This window comes from Astatotilapia calliptera, chromosome 20 (assembly GCF_900246225.1).
Source record: "Astatotilapia calliptera chromosome 20, fAstCal1.2, whole genome shotgun sequence".
NCBI classification, from domain to species: domain Eukaryota; kingdom Metazoa; phylum Chordata; class Actinopteri; order Cichliformes; family Cichlidae; genus Astatotilapia; species Astatotilapia calliptera.
In genome coordinates, this window is record NC_039321.1 from 27,847,552 (window position 1) to 27,864,111 (window position 16,560).

General features: G+C 40.3%; 1 protein-coding gene across 3 annotated transcripts; it reads right to left on the reverse strand.

Annotated features, from left to right (window-relative positions):
* Positions 1-463: 463 nt before the first annotated feature.
* mapk14a (mitogen-activated protein kinase 14a) lies at positions 464-15,755 on the reverse strand. Of its 3 annotated transcripts, XM_026153273.1 has the most exons (13): positions 15,617-15,755; positions 15,343-15,537; positions 12,891-13,020; positions 12,726-12,784; positions 7,932-8,043; positions 5,839-5,868; positions 5,557-5,604; positions 5,315-5,429; positions 5,154-5,225; positions 3,933-4,012; positions 1,828-1,906; positions 1,545-1,718; positions 464-1,463 (listed from the first exon to the last, which is right to left on the reverse strand). In XM_026153273.1, the coding sequence occupies exons 2-13, from the start codon at positions 15,459-15,461 to the stop codon at positions 1,396-1,398; spliced, it is 1,086 nt and encodes a 361-aa protein (XP_026009058.1). In that variant the 5' UTR covers positions 15,462-15,537; positions 15,617-15,755; the 3' UTR covers positions 464-1,395. The 3 variants fall into 3 exon arrangements, with proteins under 3 accessions (XP_026009058.1, XP_026009057.1, XP_026009059.1); XM_026153272.1 differs by having other exon boundaries at positions 15,343-15,755; XM_026153274.1 differs by lacking the exon at positions 3,933-4,012 and adding an exon at positions 4,434-4,513 and having other exon boundaries at positions 15,343-15,755.
* Positions 15,756-16,560: the final 805 nt, after the last annotated feature.

A 16,560-nucleotide genomic window follows, 5' to 3' on the forward strand; every position in this document is an offset into this window, starting at 1 on the left:
ATTTGGGTTTGTGTTGCATCCACAGCACATGGATACTTTGCAGTCATTGAGGTGACCATGAATTTGTGTGTGTGTGTGTGTGTATATATATATACACACTAGAGATAAATGTGAGGCTGTCTGTCTGACAGCCAAAGTTTGCCTCATGCAATACTAGACTGATCTCAAGCATAGCAGCAAATCTACAAAAGAATGGCTTATGTTGTTGCAATGGTCCAGCCCTAACTGATATGCTGTGCTGGGTCCGTAAAAGGGCTGTGCGTAAATTAATACCCACAAACCTCAACGAACTGACGCAAATTCCTCCTCAATGATGTGAGAGGCTGGTAATCACACAGAAAACTATTACTTCAATTCACTGCTAAAGGTGATTTCACAAGTCCATGAATCATGGTAAGGCATCATAGTTAGAGATAAGTGATTGGCTTGGAAATAAGGATAAAAAATTAAAAACAAAACAATCTCTTAGAAATAAGTCTTTATTTTGTTAAACAAAGGACTTAAAGCAGTAGTTACTCTGCAAAATTGAAAATAGCTCAAGGGATCCTTCGATTGCTTATAAATACCAGCTCCACAAAGTATAAATACAAATCCCTCCTTTTACAGATTTAAGCTGCATTTTTATTAAAAGCTATGGCACGACACTTAAATTCATATAAACCAACAACACACTAGCGAACACACACAATGTCTTGACGTACATGCTAACAGTGATTGCTTCAGAACATGTGTGAAATTTTAAAAAACATGGAACATATATATTTACACAATTTGAGCAAAGCATGTACTATGCAGATTTCTCTTCATATTTATGGGCCTTGGTGAAAATAATAATAATAAAACCCTACATAGGAAAAGGCTCAGAGTTCATCTAACTAAATTAATCAAATTGAACAGTAAAATGTGAGAAATCTAGTTGGTGAGCATTAAAGTTCAGTGACTGCACAAAGAAGGCACATTGTCCCAATTGTCAAACACCTAAAAACACAGAAATGTACGTCTGTCACAGAAATTCAAGAATCGGGGGCAACTGCTTGGAAGTGGTTCACTAGCAAACTCCTTTTTCAACTAACAGAAAAATGCTCATCCATAAATTAATCAAAAAACAAAAACTAGCACAGCAATAGGTCAAAGTGTTTCAGCATCTCAGCGTCACAGTGAGGAGTCGAAATAAAGTCTAAATATTAAATAGAAAACTATTTTAGTTGTTGGCGAGAAGGGACGTTTTCCAGCAACTGACCAACATTAAGTCATTTATAAATAAGAATAACAACTTTTTTCTTATGTTTTCTGGTTATGTTTTCTCAATAGACTAATAAGGGCTGGTGTGTGTCTGAGACTTTAAAGCATAAGTTATGTAGTCAAAAGCTTGAGTTGAACTGGTGCTGCGTCTCATTACTCTGTGTCATCCTCATCATCAAAGCTAGGTGGCTGGAAACTGCACACCTCCTCAAAGGTTAATCCTGCAAAAAAGGAGAAGATGATTTGTTTCTTTACCGAGGAATACATCAGCATGCTGTCAGTTTTAGCGCGAGAAGACGTACGTTTCCACTCATCGATCTGCAGCTCCCGGCTCTCGAAGCTCTGGTCGTAAGGCTCGGCTTCAGGCTCGTCGTCTGGATCGTGGTATTGACCGAAGTAGGGGTGGGCCAGAGCTTCAGCTGCCGTTATCCTCTTATCCGTATCCAGAACCAGCATTCTCTCCAGAAGATCCACAGCTTAAAAACGCATCCGCATGTAAACATGACTGAATCACACTCAATCCCATTGTTTCTTTATGTAAACTTTGTAAATCATAGGGAAAAACCAGGTTCTCTTTGGCATTACCGAGTGGGTTGGCGCCAATAAATACATCAGCAAAGCTCCTCTTGGGCATGTGTGGCAAGGAGCTGATGTAGTTTCTGGCCTGTGAAGACACATCAACAGAGTAAACCAAACATGAGTTCCTACCAACAGCAACATGTCGTGACACATTATTTCATTTAACTTTTTCCAACCTGTTCGGCTTTTCGATCTATCCACATCTGTGCTGCGTTTCCTGATGAGTGCAGTTTACAGTCAACAAGTTCCTCTTGTGATAATTAGAGCATCTTTAAAACTAGATTTATGAAGAATTATTGAGGAACTTGAGCTTGTATTATGTATTGCTACAGAGTTCGACTCTTTGCCTGAAGTGAGACACATGCAGTCAAAAACCCATTAGTGCCTATGAGTGCAAGTGTTTACACTGCAAACCTTGTTTCTAATAAGATAAGATAAGATAACCTTTATTAGTCCCACACGTGGGAAATTTGTTTTGTCACAGCAGGAAGTGGACAGTGCAAAAGTTATGAGGCAAAAATTAGAATACAATAAGAATAAATACAGTACACAACTGTACAGAATAGAATAAAATAAAATACTATATACAGTAGAATAAAATAAAATAAATATACAATAAGATAAAAATAGAATACAAATACAAATACTATATACAACTGAGTAAAAATACAACGATGACAGAAAGGATATCCAATTCTTATAATGGCTTTTTATTAAATATTTTTAAAGAATTATAATAAAGTTTAAAAAATAATAAACCAAGTATCCTGTAAAAAGAAAGGACTGTTGTCTTTGTCTATTAGGGAAGCAAAGAAAAAGTATTACAATCATAATACTCTTCATAAAAAACCTCTCATGTAATTCAACGTGTGGTTTGAAAATAAGTGTGTTATGGTGGAAGAAGATGGCACCTTTCTAAGGGGGAAACAAAAAGAAAAAACACTGAACATCAAAATGCTGTTAGTAACCTTAACATTTAAATCGAGAAGTGCACTTTTTTTACATCCAACTCAAGGTGCTTTTTGCAAATCACTGTTATAACCACGTCCAGCAAGCACGTCACACGACACAGGAGTGACTGAAACGGTAAAATTCTGTGTTTAATTCGAGCTTTTTGCCCCAAGAGGTCTAGTTCCTCCTTGCGCCCCACTTGCCTCAAAAGGAGTTTGAGTTTTCCTTAAACCTTGAAGCTCTTTTTAAAATGTGGCTTCAAATATTAATACCTCCGCCATGGCGGTTATCTTATTGGTAGCGTTTATGGGCGTGTCATTCTGTCTGTAAACATGATAGATCGAAAAGTTTACATCCACCAAGGTCTTCAAGGTCATTTTCATTATTTATTGAAAAAAAGTCTCATAACTTATAATTCTTACAGGTGTGGTAAAAGTACTGTATAAAGTCATATTTGACCTCTAACCTCTGCTTCAAGTTCAACAGATTGATCTGAAGGCTAAAGTGATAATATATAGCTTACTGCCACTGTTTGTATTGACAATATATAGGCATATAATGATAATGAGGGTTCAAAATATCACATTACTTTGGATCTCTGACCTCTTCTTCGAGGTCAAGTAAAATATCTTTTATCTTTAAAACTATGATTCAAATTCCACTACCTTTGTATTGGCAACATTTAAGAAGAGATACTGGTATACTGGAATTCTAAATATCAACATAATAGTTTGCATCCAAATATGTCACATTTGACCTCTGACCTCATTTTTATATGTACCTTTCTTATAAGTTGAGCCTAAAATGTGTTTTATTTTTCAAGAAAGTGAAGAGAAGGAGAATGAGCTGCCTAGATAGTTGGAAATATACTGTCGAATATTATTATATAAGAAGCTCAAGTTATTCATGCACAAGTAACGTTTGGATTTTTGTAAAACAATTGAGTGAATGCTACACTTATACTACATGCACATAAATAATGTTTAGGGGGTGAGCTGTCTTGGCGGAGGTTTGCGCTCTGAGTGCTTCTTGTTGCTTTTGTTCTATTTTAGGATGTGTTAGTGTGGAAACCATCAACATAAGCATAAATTCTGAGGAAAGTCTGACTGTCCGCCCGCTGCTAGTCCGCTCTCAAGAAAGTACCTCTGTATCCTCCTCACCTCATAGCTGGGCATCCTGTTCATTAGAGTTGCTGTGGGCGTCCCTGTCAGACGCAGTATGTGCTGAAGCTGGTTTATATCTTTGAAGTTTGTGTCAAGGGGAGTATAGTGACAGAGCAGAGTTAGTTAAGAAGCTGTGTCTGGGGCTAAACTCCAGGTCACGAGTCTCCAAGCTTTGAGCCCAGAAAAAAAACAAAACTAAAGCTTAAGCATCCTCAGAATTAGAGGAAAGACACATGACAACACTTCTCATTACAGGCACACAGTGAAAGATGAAATCACCTGTGTAACAATAATCTCACAGCAAACACTGCTTAATGCTCTTCAGAGGAAGCAAAGCACACCCACAAGGCTAGAGGGTGAAAAACATGCTGTCATTACAAAGCAGATATTTCCAGCTGAACCACAGAGTGCAGAGTTTAGAGCAGAAATATGGTTAGACAGAGAGGGGGGAGAAAAAAAAAAACAAAACACAAAACTTGCACAGCTTTGTGAACTCACAGACTCTGAAGAGATTTTCTTCAAGAGCTCTGGACCTGGTTTTCCGACGAGCAGCATGATTAACTTCAACTGATCAATATCTACCAGCACACGGTAAAGGAAGACCAGACGCTGCACATGGGGACATCTGTAATCTGACCTCCTTTGAAGCTATGTAATAATCAATCCCATCATCTTTACATTTCACACACAGGAGGGAAAAAAGGAATCTGAGATGTTTCCTGTGGAAGACATTGAATTCATTTATATTGGGTGCTTTTAATAGAAAATGATTGGAGGCGGTGGGCAGCCTAGTGGAGCGCTTGCTTACAAGCTCAGCAGTTAGCTACCAAATACTGGCAAAAGAAAAGAGAGAAAGAAACAGGGTGGTGCAAGGAAAGACAGAGTGAAAGTGTACCTGAGCCAAAGATACACACTTAAAATATAGAAAGAGTCATAGTGCCAAAGTGGAAAAATTACTCAGAGGTGCATGTGTCAAGTGAGAAAAATGTGTGATCGCTCTTCATGAGAAAACGCCTCAGGCAGAGTCGTGTTGAAAAGGAAAGGCGGCTTTCCGTGTGAGGACGGAGAAAAGCAGTATTGCAGATTTATTGCAGACAAATCAGCGTGCCTCTACGTCATCATCGGTGTGTGTTGGATCAGTTTAATTTGTTATGTAAATTGTTTGTCAGCTGCAGGAGTTCATGGTGTGCACAGCGAACTGTCAGATGAAAAGGATACGGTCAGTGCCGGGAAACAGAGCACGTCCAGTGAGAAGTTCTGCCATTATGCATCCCACAGACCAAATATCCACTGAAACACAGAAGGACACAGACATTATACCCAGAACACTCTTCTATTTACAGACGGATCACAGAGGGGAGCTTCTTTATGCCGTCTACCTGTCATGTTGTAATGCATCCAGTTCAACATGATCTCTGGGGCACGGTACCAGCGGGTCGCCACGTAGCCGGTCATCTCATCGTCGGTGTGTCGTGCCAGACCAAAGTCCAAAATCTGACAACAATTTAGATGCCAAAAAAAAAAAAAGAAGCAAGACTTAAAAAATACAAACAAATCATTTACATTTGTAGGCAGTTTTGAGATAAACTGATGTTTCAAATAAAAGCAGCGCTTCACTGACCTTCAGCTCACAGTCTTCATTCACTGCAAGGTTACTTGGTTTTAAATCCTGTGGTAATTTAAACCAAGATGGTGAGATGAAGTAAATCTGTTCTTTGTTAAAAGATGAGTCTTGCATCATTAAAAATTTAATCTAAAGTCAAAGCGTTATGACTTCCTTTCTTTTCACAGGATTAACAAGTCTGACTCTGCAAAGTGAAAGAAGTCAAACCCCGGGACACTTCATGTCCTCCTGCTCAACGATTGTCTGACAAAAGTTACTATAAAATGAAACAGCACTTACTCGATGTATGATGCCTGCTGAGTGAATATACTGCAGAGAGACGGGAGCAGACGTGTCAGATTACATCATGTGTTTACAGATAGACTGATTTAACACAACAAAACACATCAGGAGATACAGGACACGATGTAAAAACATTAGATAAGAATCACTGAAGGAACTCCTTGCTTAGAGGTAGATAATATAATGATACCACTCTCATATCTGTACATTAAATATATGGCGCTAGGAGAAGGTCATCTTTGCCTACAGTAGAGAATGGAAACATGGAGGGCAGCTAAGGCCTTGATTACACTCTGTTGTGGACACGGACAGCTGTAGATACAAGAGCCGAGTCACCATTCCTGTTATACTTCTTGAACCTCTGCCACCTGTGGTGCAGTTGTAGTTGGTGCTTTGTCATGCAGTCACAAAAAAGATCGGTCTGAAGACAACATTTACGCCACTCGGACCAAAGCAGATTCACAAACACATCTCAGTTCAAAGGTGAAATCCTTTTCCTAGTACCTCAGAACAGGTTTAGTGTATAAGCACCGCCTGAATGCCAGAAAGAACTTGTTTACCTAAACTAACTATTAATACAGATAATAACTCATCTGTGACGCTATCTGCCAATTTCGTTTTTACTGTAACAACAGCAGTGAAGCTTGAGTAAACATGATTTGTAACTGAACACAGTTAAGACAATAAGTAAAATCCTCACTCCACTGAAAGTACACACAGGTGGAACTCAGGAGTGATTCTAACCTTGGCGGCCGACAACACTGTACACAATGGTAGACTGGTGACCAAGCAAATAAGACATTAAAAAAAAGAAGATTTTTGATGAGAAAGCGGTCTTTAAACACACAGAGAGACAAAGCTGTGCAGGAAGTAGGATTTTATCACAGCAGAGGTAAGAGGGAATTCATTACAATGCGTTTCAAATGTCATCTTTTGCTTCTGGTTCAGTGAGTTTTGGTCAAAGAGAGACAAAACAGAGATGGTGACTTTCAGTAAACAGAAGGGGGGCTCTGCGCTTTGTGTTTACATGTTTTTGCAAAATCTGTTGACCTGTTTTTTAATCGTTTGTTGTTTTAGCCATTAGGTGGTTGTTGAAATGGTTTTGTGGGCTTTTTGCTGACATTCTGACCTTTCTGTGAATGCCATAGGTGTCTGTGTTTAAATAACAGATCTGGCGGTACATCCCGTTAAACCAGATGTTCTCCCCCCTGATGGGGTTCAACAGGTTAAATGTTTATTGCTTAATTACTTTGCGTAGTGTGAATGACAATAAGGGAAGTTTTTATCAGTAGGAAAAGCTGTAAAACCTACGAAAATAAAGTTAAAAGTCCAAAATTTCTGCTTGAGGCTGTTTGTGGTAAGCAGCAGATCAAACTTCTTAACATTCAGGCCTGTCAGACACTCGGACACTGAGCCATGGCTCTGTGCTAAGCTTTGTATATCATTGAAATGCAGCCAGGTGCTGCTCATTTTATTCATTTCATCACTTTTCCCCAACACGCTTGCATTAAAATCCGGTTGCCCCGTCTCTCTGGTTACCCGGCCTGTACCACTACACTTGTCGTCTTGGAACGTCTGCCCCCCTTCCTTCTTTCAATAATGGTATGATCCCAGTCTGTCTTTGCATGTATTTGGCCACATGGTGTGCCCATCAAATTAAAGTCCCATCCCTGCCTGCATGGATTCTCAGCAGGGCTGAAGATTAGGCTGCTACATACAACCCGGCCATTAATAACTGACATATGAAATTATCTCACAGGCCAGATACAATTGTCCACAGGCCATACGTTTGACACCCCTGCTCTAAACCACAGCAAACCTGAAGAGATTTCACTAGAATCTCCAACACAGTCTGACCACTAAGGACAGGAAAGGGAGAGTTGCATTTATTGTGAAGCACTTTCTGATTTTTGTCTGTGAAAAGTGCTATACGAATACATTTTCCTTGCCCAGGTTAGCTAGCAGACACTTAGGACTCTAGCATTTGCTAAGCTGACCAGATATGAGGGTGGCATCAATCTTTATCTTGCTCAAGAAAAGGAAAGAAATAAGCACGTTTTCCACAACATCAATCATTCCTTTAAGCTCACCTTTAATCCTCGGAGGATCTGGTATATGAGAAACTGCACGTGGTCATCGGTGAGCTTTTGACATTTGACTATGTTGTTGAGATCTGCCCCCATTAGATGAGTCACGAGATACCTGCCAAAGCAGAAAAGATTGTTGTCCCAGCTTAAACAGACAAGTGTCAGAAGCCATGCCAGTGTTTGTCACGTCATTAAAAAAAAAAAAGAAAAGAAAAAAATACTAATGTCATAAAATGTATTTGCACTTCCAAACTAATAATTTCAGAGCTGTTTGCAGCCTGTGCCTAATTTCCCCATATGGCTATGTGAGCTTAAACCGGTTTAGCTGCTACTTCTTTTCACTCTCACGTCTCTCGAGAGGCACCGAAAGGCCAAGCCCTTCACAAATGGAATGTCATTTAACAACACACCCCAGATAAATGGGCTTAATAGTACTGCATCAGTGGATAATTCAAATCTAATCCCAAAGCTGTTTAAAATGCCCAAACAGCACTTATGGAAGGAGTCTGCAGCGGGATGCTAGACGAGCACTTTTGGAGCCAAAACTCAGAGCCACGTGCTGCTTCGTCAGTCCGCTGCACAACAAATACCCGTTTCATGAATACTCTTCTATTCTCACACAGTACAGAGAACGAGGGCTTAAAATAGCATCTGGTTGTGCTTGAACTTGTTCTCAGCTGCAGACATAAGGACACAGACACTCGCCTAAGTTCATTCGCCTGGGGGGGGGGGGGAAAATAGATACACACACGTATATAAAATATGAATAGTGACCCCTCTTCTCCTCTCTCCTAAAGAAAGAGGGGCATGGCTAGAGCGCTGAGGAGTCTCAGGGTCATACCCAGAGCACCTGCACAGTTGACATTTTTACTTATTTTTACGTTGCATGCAGAAACTTTACAGCGTTTGGCAGATATGCACTGGAGAACAGTGTCAAACACTGCAAAAGGCATGCCAGCCCACTGACTCACCCCCTGTTCTTTTTCCCACAGGGGTCCAAGCTTTACATGTGCTCTACATGTGTGACCTTGCATTGCCTCGAGTCCTCCATATCATTATGCTTTTCTGGGAGGAGGGCAGGGCTTCTTGAGTGGACGGCTCTCCATTACAACAGCACACAGATGCTGCCACTCGAAGTATGAAGACAAAATTCCAGCAAGTCATTAAAGTGTTCAGTTTCAATGAGTCTACTTCAGCAGTTTAGCGTTGTGGGCCCTCTTATTTTGTTAGTCATACATTTGTCTTCCCTTTCAAAGGCCCTGTGCCTACATTACCCAAGAAGCAATGCAACTGCAAACAGTTTATTCCACATTTCAGTGCGTCACACTTCGAGCTGCAAGCCTGCAGCAGAGATGAGCACATGTGGTTTGAAATGATGCTGCACTGACATGAATCATCTTTACATAAATAAATAACGTGCAATTCTTAAAGGGGCCACTGGAGACTTAAAAAGCAAAAAACAAAAAAATAAACAAAAATAATAAATAAATATAATCCTTAAGACTTTAATATTAAAATTCCAAATTTACATACATTGAAAACCTGATGATGGCCAAGTATAAGAAAGTAGTTTTACCCTCTTTTAGTGTTTTATCCCTTTATTGCAACTTTATGGTAAATGGACCGATTCTTATAAAGTGATTTTTATAGCATTTCTTTAACTGTTAGGTTTTGGTTAAGTTTAAAAGTCCCTCTGTTCTGTGGCAAAGAAGCGCACACGCCTTAGCTGGCAACCCTGCACTCGACCTTCTCATCCAAATATGGTCACTTCTGGCTCAAAACAAATTTAACACGCTGGTGCCTAAACACCAGCAGTGATGCTTCAAAATGCAGAATTTAGAAAGCAATGAGTGATGTCATATTGGCTCTGCCCATCTTTTATATACAATCTGTTGCAATTCATCCAATCAATTTCTTAACCACTTATCCAACTGGGTCATCAGAGGCTGGAACATATCCCTACAAGAGGCAGGGTATGGCATCTACCCCCCTGTAATCAATTTAAAAACTACCAATACTCTCTGGACTCTGAGAGGACACTGAAGAACTGGGAAAACTGCAACACAGGAAGTGTGGAGTGTCAAACTCCACTCTGAAGGCCCCAGCCGACCCACAGGCTCAGACCCCGAGCCTTCCAGCTGTGAGGTAAGAGTGCTAACCACTGCACTGCTGTACCGCTGCAATTTTAAATGTCCGATATCATAGAGGGGGAAAAAAAGTTTAGGAAAAATATTGCACAAAGATTTAATCAACTTTCAAAAGGTTGTGCAGACACAATACGTCAGAGAGGGGGAGATACTCGAGAAGATGATGGATGAAAAATGAGAAAACTTCACTACACTTCAAATCTCTGCATGAGCCTGAGTCATCTATCAGAAGCCTTTTCCACACTCTGAATTTAAATTGTGTTAACTGTGATCTGACTGAGCTGTCAGAGAAGCTTGAGATCAAATATTGAACACAGCGTTGTTATTTTCTTCTATCCTGAGACCAAACACAGGCTGCATGATCCTTATAAATTATTACAAGAATAAAACTGTGATATACCTCCAAATGATTATGAAACAAAAAAAATCTAGCTTGTGTGTTGCACTATAAACACAACATCATGCAAGTTTCACGGCACTTCAAATCACATGATGCTCTTCAAAGGAGGTTTGGTGTTCCAAGGAAAAAGTCTCATTTATTCCGCTCTCTTCACATGACCCTGGATAGACTGACTGATGTTGAGATCAGGGCTCTGTTGCAGGACTCCCTGTTGCTTAGGACTCTAGTTATATGAACTTAAAATTTTATTAAAAAGCTGATGCAAAAGTAACACATAACCTTTAACAAAACTGAGGACAGACACTTTCACAGAAAACTACATAAATTAATTCATTTGATTATTGCATAGTTAGACTTAGTCACCCTCCAATTACTCACCTCCACAGAGAGCTGACTGACCTACTGTCTCAGCCAAATAATTTCCTGGGGAAATCCCAGGACAGACTGCCCAACAAACTTATCTTTGCACAAGTGGATAGAGTTTATTTCCATATTTGTTACTGCTTCTTACTTCAGCCAGTAGAGCAGTAATAGAGAGCCCAGTGCAAATGTCCAACATTTTCAAGTAATTGGTAGCAAATGTCAAATTAGAGGTTTGTGATGCAGCCGAGAACCAAGTTAAGAGTTTATATAAAGTAGGTAAAACAAACATTAAACGTGTCACCAAATATATCTGTAAAGGTGGCATTGACATGAAAATTGCACCAACAACCTATCCATGCAAACCAACCAATGAAAAATGACACAGGGAAAATGTATTGAACATGCTTACTGAAGTTTATCTAACATTTCTTGCAAAAGCCTTTGGTGGTGATTACAGCTTCAAGACGCCCCATGTATGGAGGAAACTAGTCGCATGTATTGCTCAAGTGGGATTTTGGTCCATTCTTCAAATCCTGCAGGCACTGTGTGCCCCTTCAATGAACTCTGGGCTTTAGTTCTTTCCACAGACTTTCAATTGGATTCAGGTCAGATGATTGGCTACCATTCTAGCAGCTTAATTTTTCCTCTCTTACTGTATGTTTGAGATCATTACCGCAATGAAACATCCACCCTCGTTTCATCTTCATAATCAATAATGTGTCATTACATTTCTCCAGTGATCCTTATATGAAGCGTGCCAGTGATGTGTTGCTGAAAAACAGCCCCACACATGATGCTCACTGGAACCTTCAGTATTTCAGAAAGTCTTCTGTAATCAGTGGCATCATGTCTTACAACAGTAAGGCTGCAAAGGTCTTGAGAGAGCTCACTGGTTTTACGGTGTGACACCTTAGGCCATCACTTGGGACTGAACAAGCTGATACTAATTTGCACCAATAGCAGGATTGCTTTCTAACTACTGATACATTTTAGCCGGTGTCATGACTTTCCACACCTCCTTTACTTCATGTGTTCAATGCTTTTTTCTTTATTTTTTCTTATTGTTACATATATGTGAATTTATGGACATCTATGGTTTGATTTCTTTGAATGTGTGGATTGTTGCCAACATCTGGTGAGAAATGACATGTCAATAGCACCTTCAGACTTTACTTAGAAAACTGGTGTTGTTTTCAATGTTTACTTTAGCCGCTGTATGCTCCCAGGACGTGCAGTTTGCTGCCACACTGACCTTCATGAATTTTAGATATTGGCGATAATGCTTCCAGTATCGCTTGGTTCAGATAATGAAGTAAATAGGATGGGTCAATAATACAGGGACATTTTCAGTATGAAATCATAAATAAGTGAGTGACTCTAAGCATTCACTTGTTGGATGAGGTGCTCCCTGGAATCTGCTACAGTTTGAACTTTCAGTGTCAAGAACAAATAGAAAGAAGAAGAAAAAAAAGAGTGACACTCCACCAATAACAAGCAAGGCAGCACGCACAACTGCATGCTGAGTCACTGCTAAGCTGTTCACTTCCAATTTCCAAGAGATTTTAACATCAACAAACAATAACTACCTGTTTTTCTGTAAACCAGGGCATGTACTACATGTTCCACAAAACCAGAAATCAGGAAACAGAAGGAAGGAAGCTGGTGATGAAGAGACTGGCTACAGCCAGTGAGTGAATAACTAACATAGCAGAGAGTCTAAAGAATGTTTGTCAGTCTCCTGGCGTGCCTCCAGGTGTTTTCCAGGAACAGTCGGGATTGTGGGCTGCTGAGAAACTCAAGGCTGCTGAGCTTCACATCACTGTTAAATTATGCAAAAGCCCTGATACTTTAAATTTAAGATAACATAAAGAAGCACATTCGACTCACACGTCGGTGAAGTCCTTCAGAGAGGTGGCAGGGGTGAAGACATCTAAGAGGCCAATTACCTGCAAGAATGAGACAAACACTGTTAAGCTCAAAACTGAATAACAAAGACCTGCAGGGCTTTGCTCTCAACAGGCGGATCAAATTGAAGAGAGACAACTCACTCACGTTTTCATGTTTCATATGTTTAAGCAGCTGCAGCTCTCTGTAGGTTCTTTTGGCGTGGACGATGGACTGAAAAGGCCGAGAGAGCTTCTTCACAGCGACCTTCAAACCGGTCTCCATGTCAATGGCGGAGCTGTTTAAAAAAAGTCAAAAGCATACATGTGAGCTTAAATCTCATTGGGGAAAACACCTTAACTTTTAGCATACACCAATTTAGATCATAAAACCAACAAGTGATCAGCATTTATTTAACACTGAAAGACTGTGGCTTTAATCAAAGCAAGCCCGTCCTTTTCAGGCAGAGGAACTGAAGCGTTTCATGTGGCTCAGTCTGGGTCTGAGTTTGCTCTCAAAAAACCAAAGTAGGTTGCAGGAAGAGCTGCTGAAGGCTGGGGGGAAAAGCACGACATCAGCAGAAAATGCCATCTCTCAGCAGACTGCAAGCAGCCCTGGCAGCAGCATATCCCCCGCTCTGAAAACCAACTGTCTCTGACCCAAAAGCAACACCCACCCCACCCCTGCTTAACTCACCTAAACAGAGTCACGGCTTGTGGATGGCCTCGTGTGACTGCTGTGGGGACACCAGCGTGCCCGCAGACACATCAACATCAATCGATATTAAAGGTTAACAAAGAAACCACCTATAGCAATGCCAACCTAATAATAAAAATGGATACAGGGATTATCATCATAGCAAGAAACAGAGGGCTCGAAGCATCCTTCTAGTCTCTGGTTCAATTCCTCAGCATATATTTGAGTCACCTTAACTGTTCTTCCCTACATACACTGCTGCACTGAGCTTTTACCCATTTCAAGAGCAAGCAGGAATGTAAATCCCACATACAGCTGTATTAGATATTAAATCATCCCGTCAGCTCCCTCATAAGAAGGACCTCGTGTTTGATTGAAGGAAGTCAAAACAGTGCAGTCATCCTTTGTCTTACATAATGCAGACACTATCTAGGCAGCACCCTCACTGAAACAAAACGAGTATTTTTTAAGTGGTATGAACACATCTAAAAAAGACTATGTCCTTTAGCAATTTGCGCATAACAGTGTTCAGTTGTGCAAGCTTCTTGGACAAAGACGCTCCTTAACTCGTTCGATTTATTAGGTATGATGATATGGGAGTCGACTTCTGATAAAGCCACCAACCTGCAGCAGGGTTCAGGTGTGCGTCATTGCCACACAGTTTAGAGCATGCTGTTCAGTTTCAGTTTCAAATTACTGGCTACAGTAAACTTGAAGTCATCACGTAACTGCTAACAATATAAGCCAGCGCACTGTTATAATAAAAACAATCACAGTCAGTGCAGCAGTAGCAGCGAGCTGACAGTAATCTGACCAGCAACAGATTATCCTATTGCCCAGCAACAGCACAGCTGTCCTCTTCCATTTGCAAAACAAACATCTGCTCACTAAAAGAAGTGTACCACTGACTATGTTGTGTCCCAGATCGTATCAGCAGCACAATCCATTTAATTAAAAACCTATGTAAAGGGTCCATTCAGCCAAAGATGACCTTACTGCCGCTAGGCAACATTAAGGAAACCCACCCTCAAGAGGCAAGATCTCCACTCTGCTGTGCATGCAAATACCTCTGAGCTGCAGATTTGTATATAACGTATCAAACATTAACTGCAGGGCTCCCTAACATATAACTAGTTATCAAGAGTGAAAGGCAACACTGAGAGAACATTAAGGTTTTGATGAGGCTGCCTATCAAATTTGCATGAAGACAGCAGCTGGTTTTCATAGCAACCAACTTGGGAGGTTTTAGCAGCTGTTGATCATTTTCAGTCATTATTTTTAAAGTTAGCCACAAAAGTAAAAGATACTAACATTACAGTGACTTAAACAGAAAACTGTTTGCACTTATTATTATTATAGATTTTTTTTAAATAGCCAAATAGTCAATCTATCGGTCTATTCATTGTTTTAGATTACAGCACTCTGACTTTCTTTATCCATGCAAGATCAGTGAAGTGGACATCTCAACTTTCCACTTGTGCTCCTAATAAGAAAAACATCCAGAAGCTGTGCTCACATCGTCAATATGAAGGGACTGAGTTAATTCAAACAACCTACCTAGCAGCAAGCAGCTATATTTGTTGCACTAACGGTGCAATGTGCATTAAATGTCTTTATCCAGAACAAATGTGGTCGGAGTAACCTGAGGAGACCAGAACACTTGTGTGACTCTTAACATGCACACTGATCAGTGCATGTGGATCAGACTTTCTATACTTAGTTCACAGCCAGGAATTTATTAGCACTTAATAATTACAACTCGGTAACACGTCAAAGATAGCAAGTTCTGGGCTTTTCTTGCTCAAACAGACACCGCGGCTCCACCTTGCTCGCCATTAGCTTGTGAAGCGCAGGCCTCGTCTAAATGAATGGACAAGTCAGGCTAACTTCACCTAACTGAACTTTTTGGAGGAAGGCGATTTACCAGACAGATCCGTAGGCGCCGGATCCAACCGGGGTCAGTCTCTGGTACCGCTCCGGGACTTCCCATATCGTCTTGTTCACCTCCTCTCGATAAAAATCGTGTTTCTCTGGTCGCGACATTCCTGCAGGACCAACTGCCGACCACCGACCGACTTTCTGCTCCAAGGTGGGGGACTCCGAGCCGCGCAGAGCTCAACTTTACCAAAGTGCAAAAAAAAGTGGCGCTAAACGAAAAGTTTCTCGTCCCCGGAGAAACTGATGTCGTTTAAAGTTACCGTGCTGCCTTCTTGTGAAGTTCTGCAATGTGTGCACACACTTTTCAGGTCTCCACGTTATTTGTTCCTCCTCACCCTGCTGGTTCTCACGCTCGCCCGAGATTTCACCCCACTCGCTTCGCTAAACGGCGCAAAATCTCGCGGGAAAAAGAAAGAAAAAAAAAGTTGGGACAGCTGTGCGGACGACGTCTGAAACGGTGCTGCGTTCAGGTAGTGCCGGAAAAATACTCGGAGAACTAATCGGTGTCAGACGATTAAAAATAATAATAATAATAAAAAAAATGAATGTGGCTTAAGCATTTTAATCTGCAGAATATCGAAAATAATTCCGTTTAAATGGATAAAAGTTATGAACTTTCCGTGTGAATTGGAGAGTACTTGACTAAAGTATCTTAGTTATACCACCCGATTAAACAGGATGTAACATTAAGAGTTAACTGTTTTTTTTCCTGTAGCATGTTTACTTTACAATAAATTCACTAAAAACCCATATTTATCCGCTTGACTCAAAATGTACACGATAATTATCGTCCTTAAACCAACAACCACTTTATTTTTATTTTTTTTTATTTGTGAAGTGAGCTTTAAAAAAGTACCTGAAGGCAGCATCAGAGGTCACGTCCTGGTGAGAGACTTTTAATGTAGAAAATGCATTTACTTTACAGTAAAGCATAATCGTATGTTGTTAGACAGCAGAAAATGTTAAACTTTGGCAAATATAACTCACTCAACAGATATAAATTTACAACTGAACAAGATGTCAAAAAAAAAACAAGTATAAAAGAGGAGAAAAGATATACACGGTCACGTGTACACAGGTTCTAAATAAATTTGGATCCTACAACGTCATGAAAACACCCTGGGCTTTAAAAATACACTATATCCCCCAAACGGATGCTAATATTGTATTTCAACTGAGAAACAACACTACATAAAAATATAGC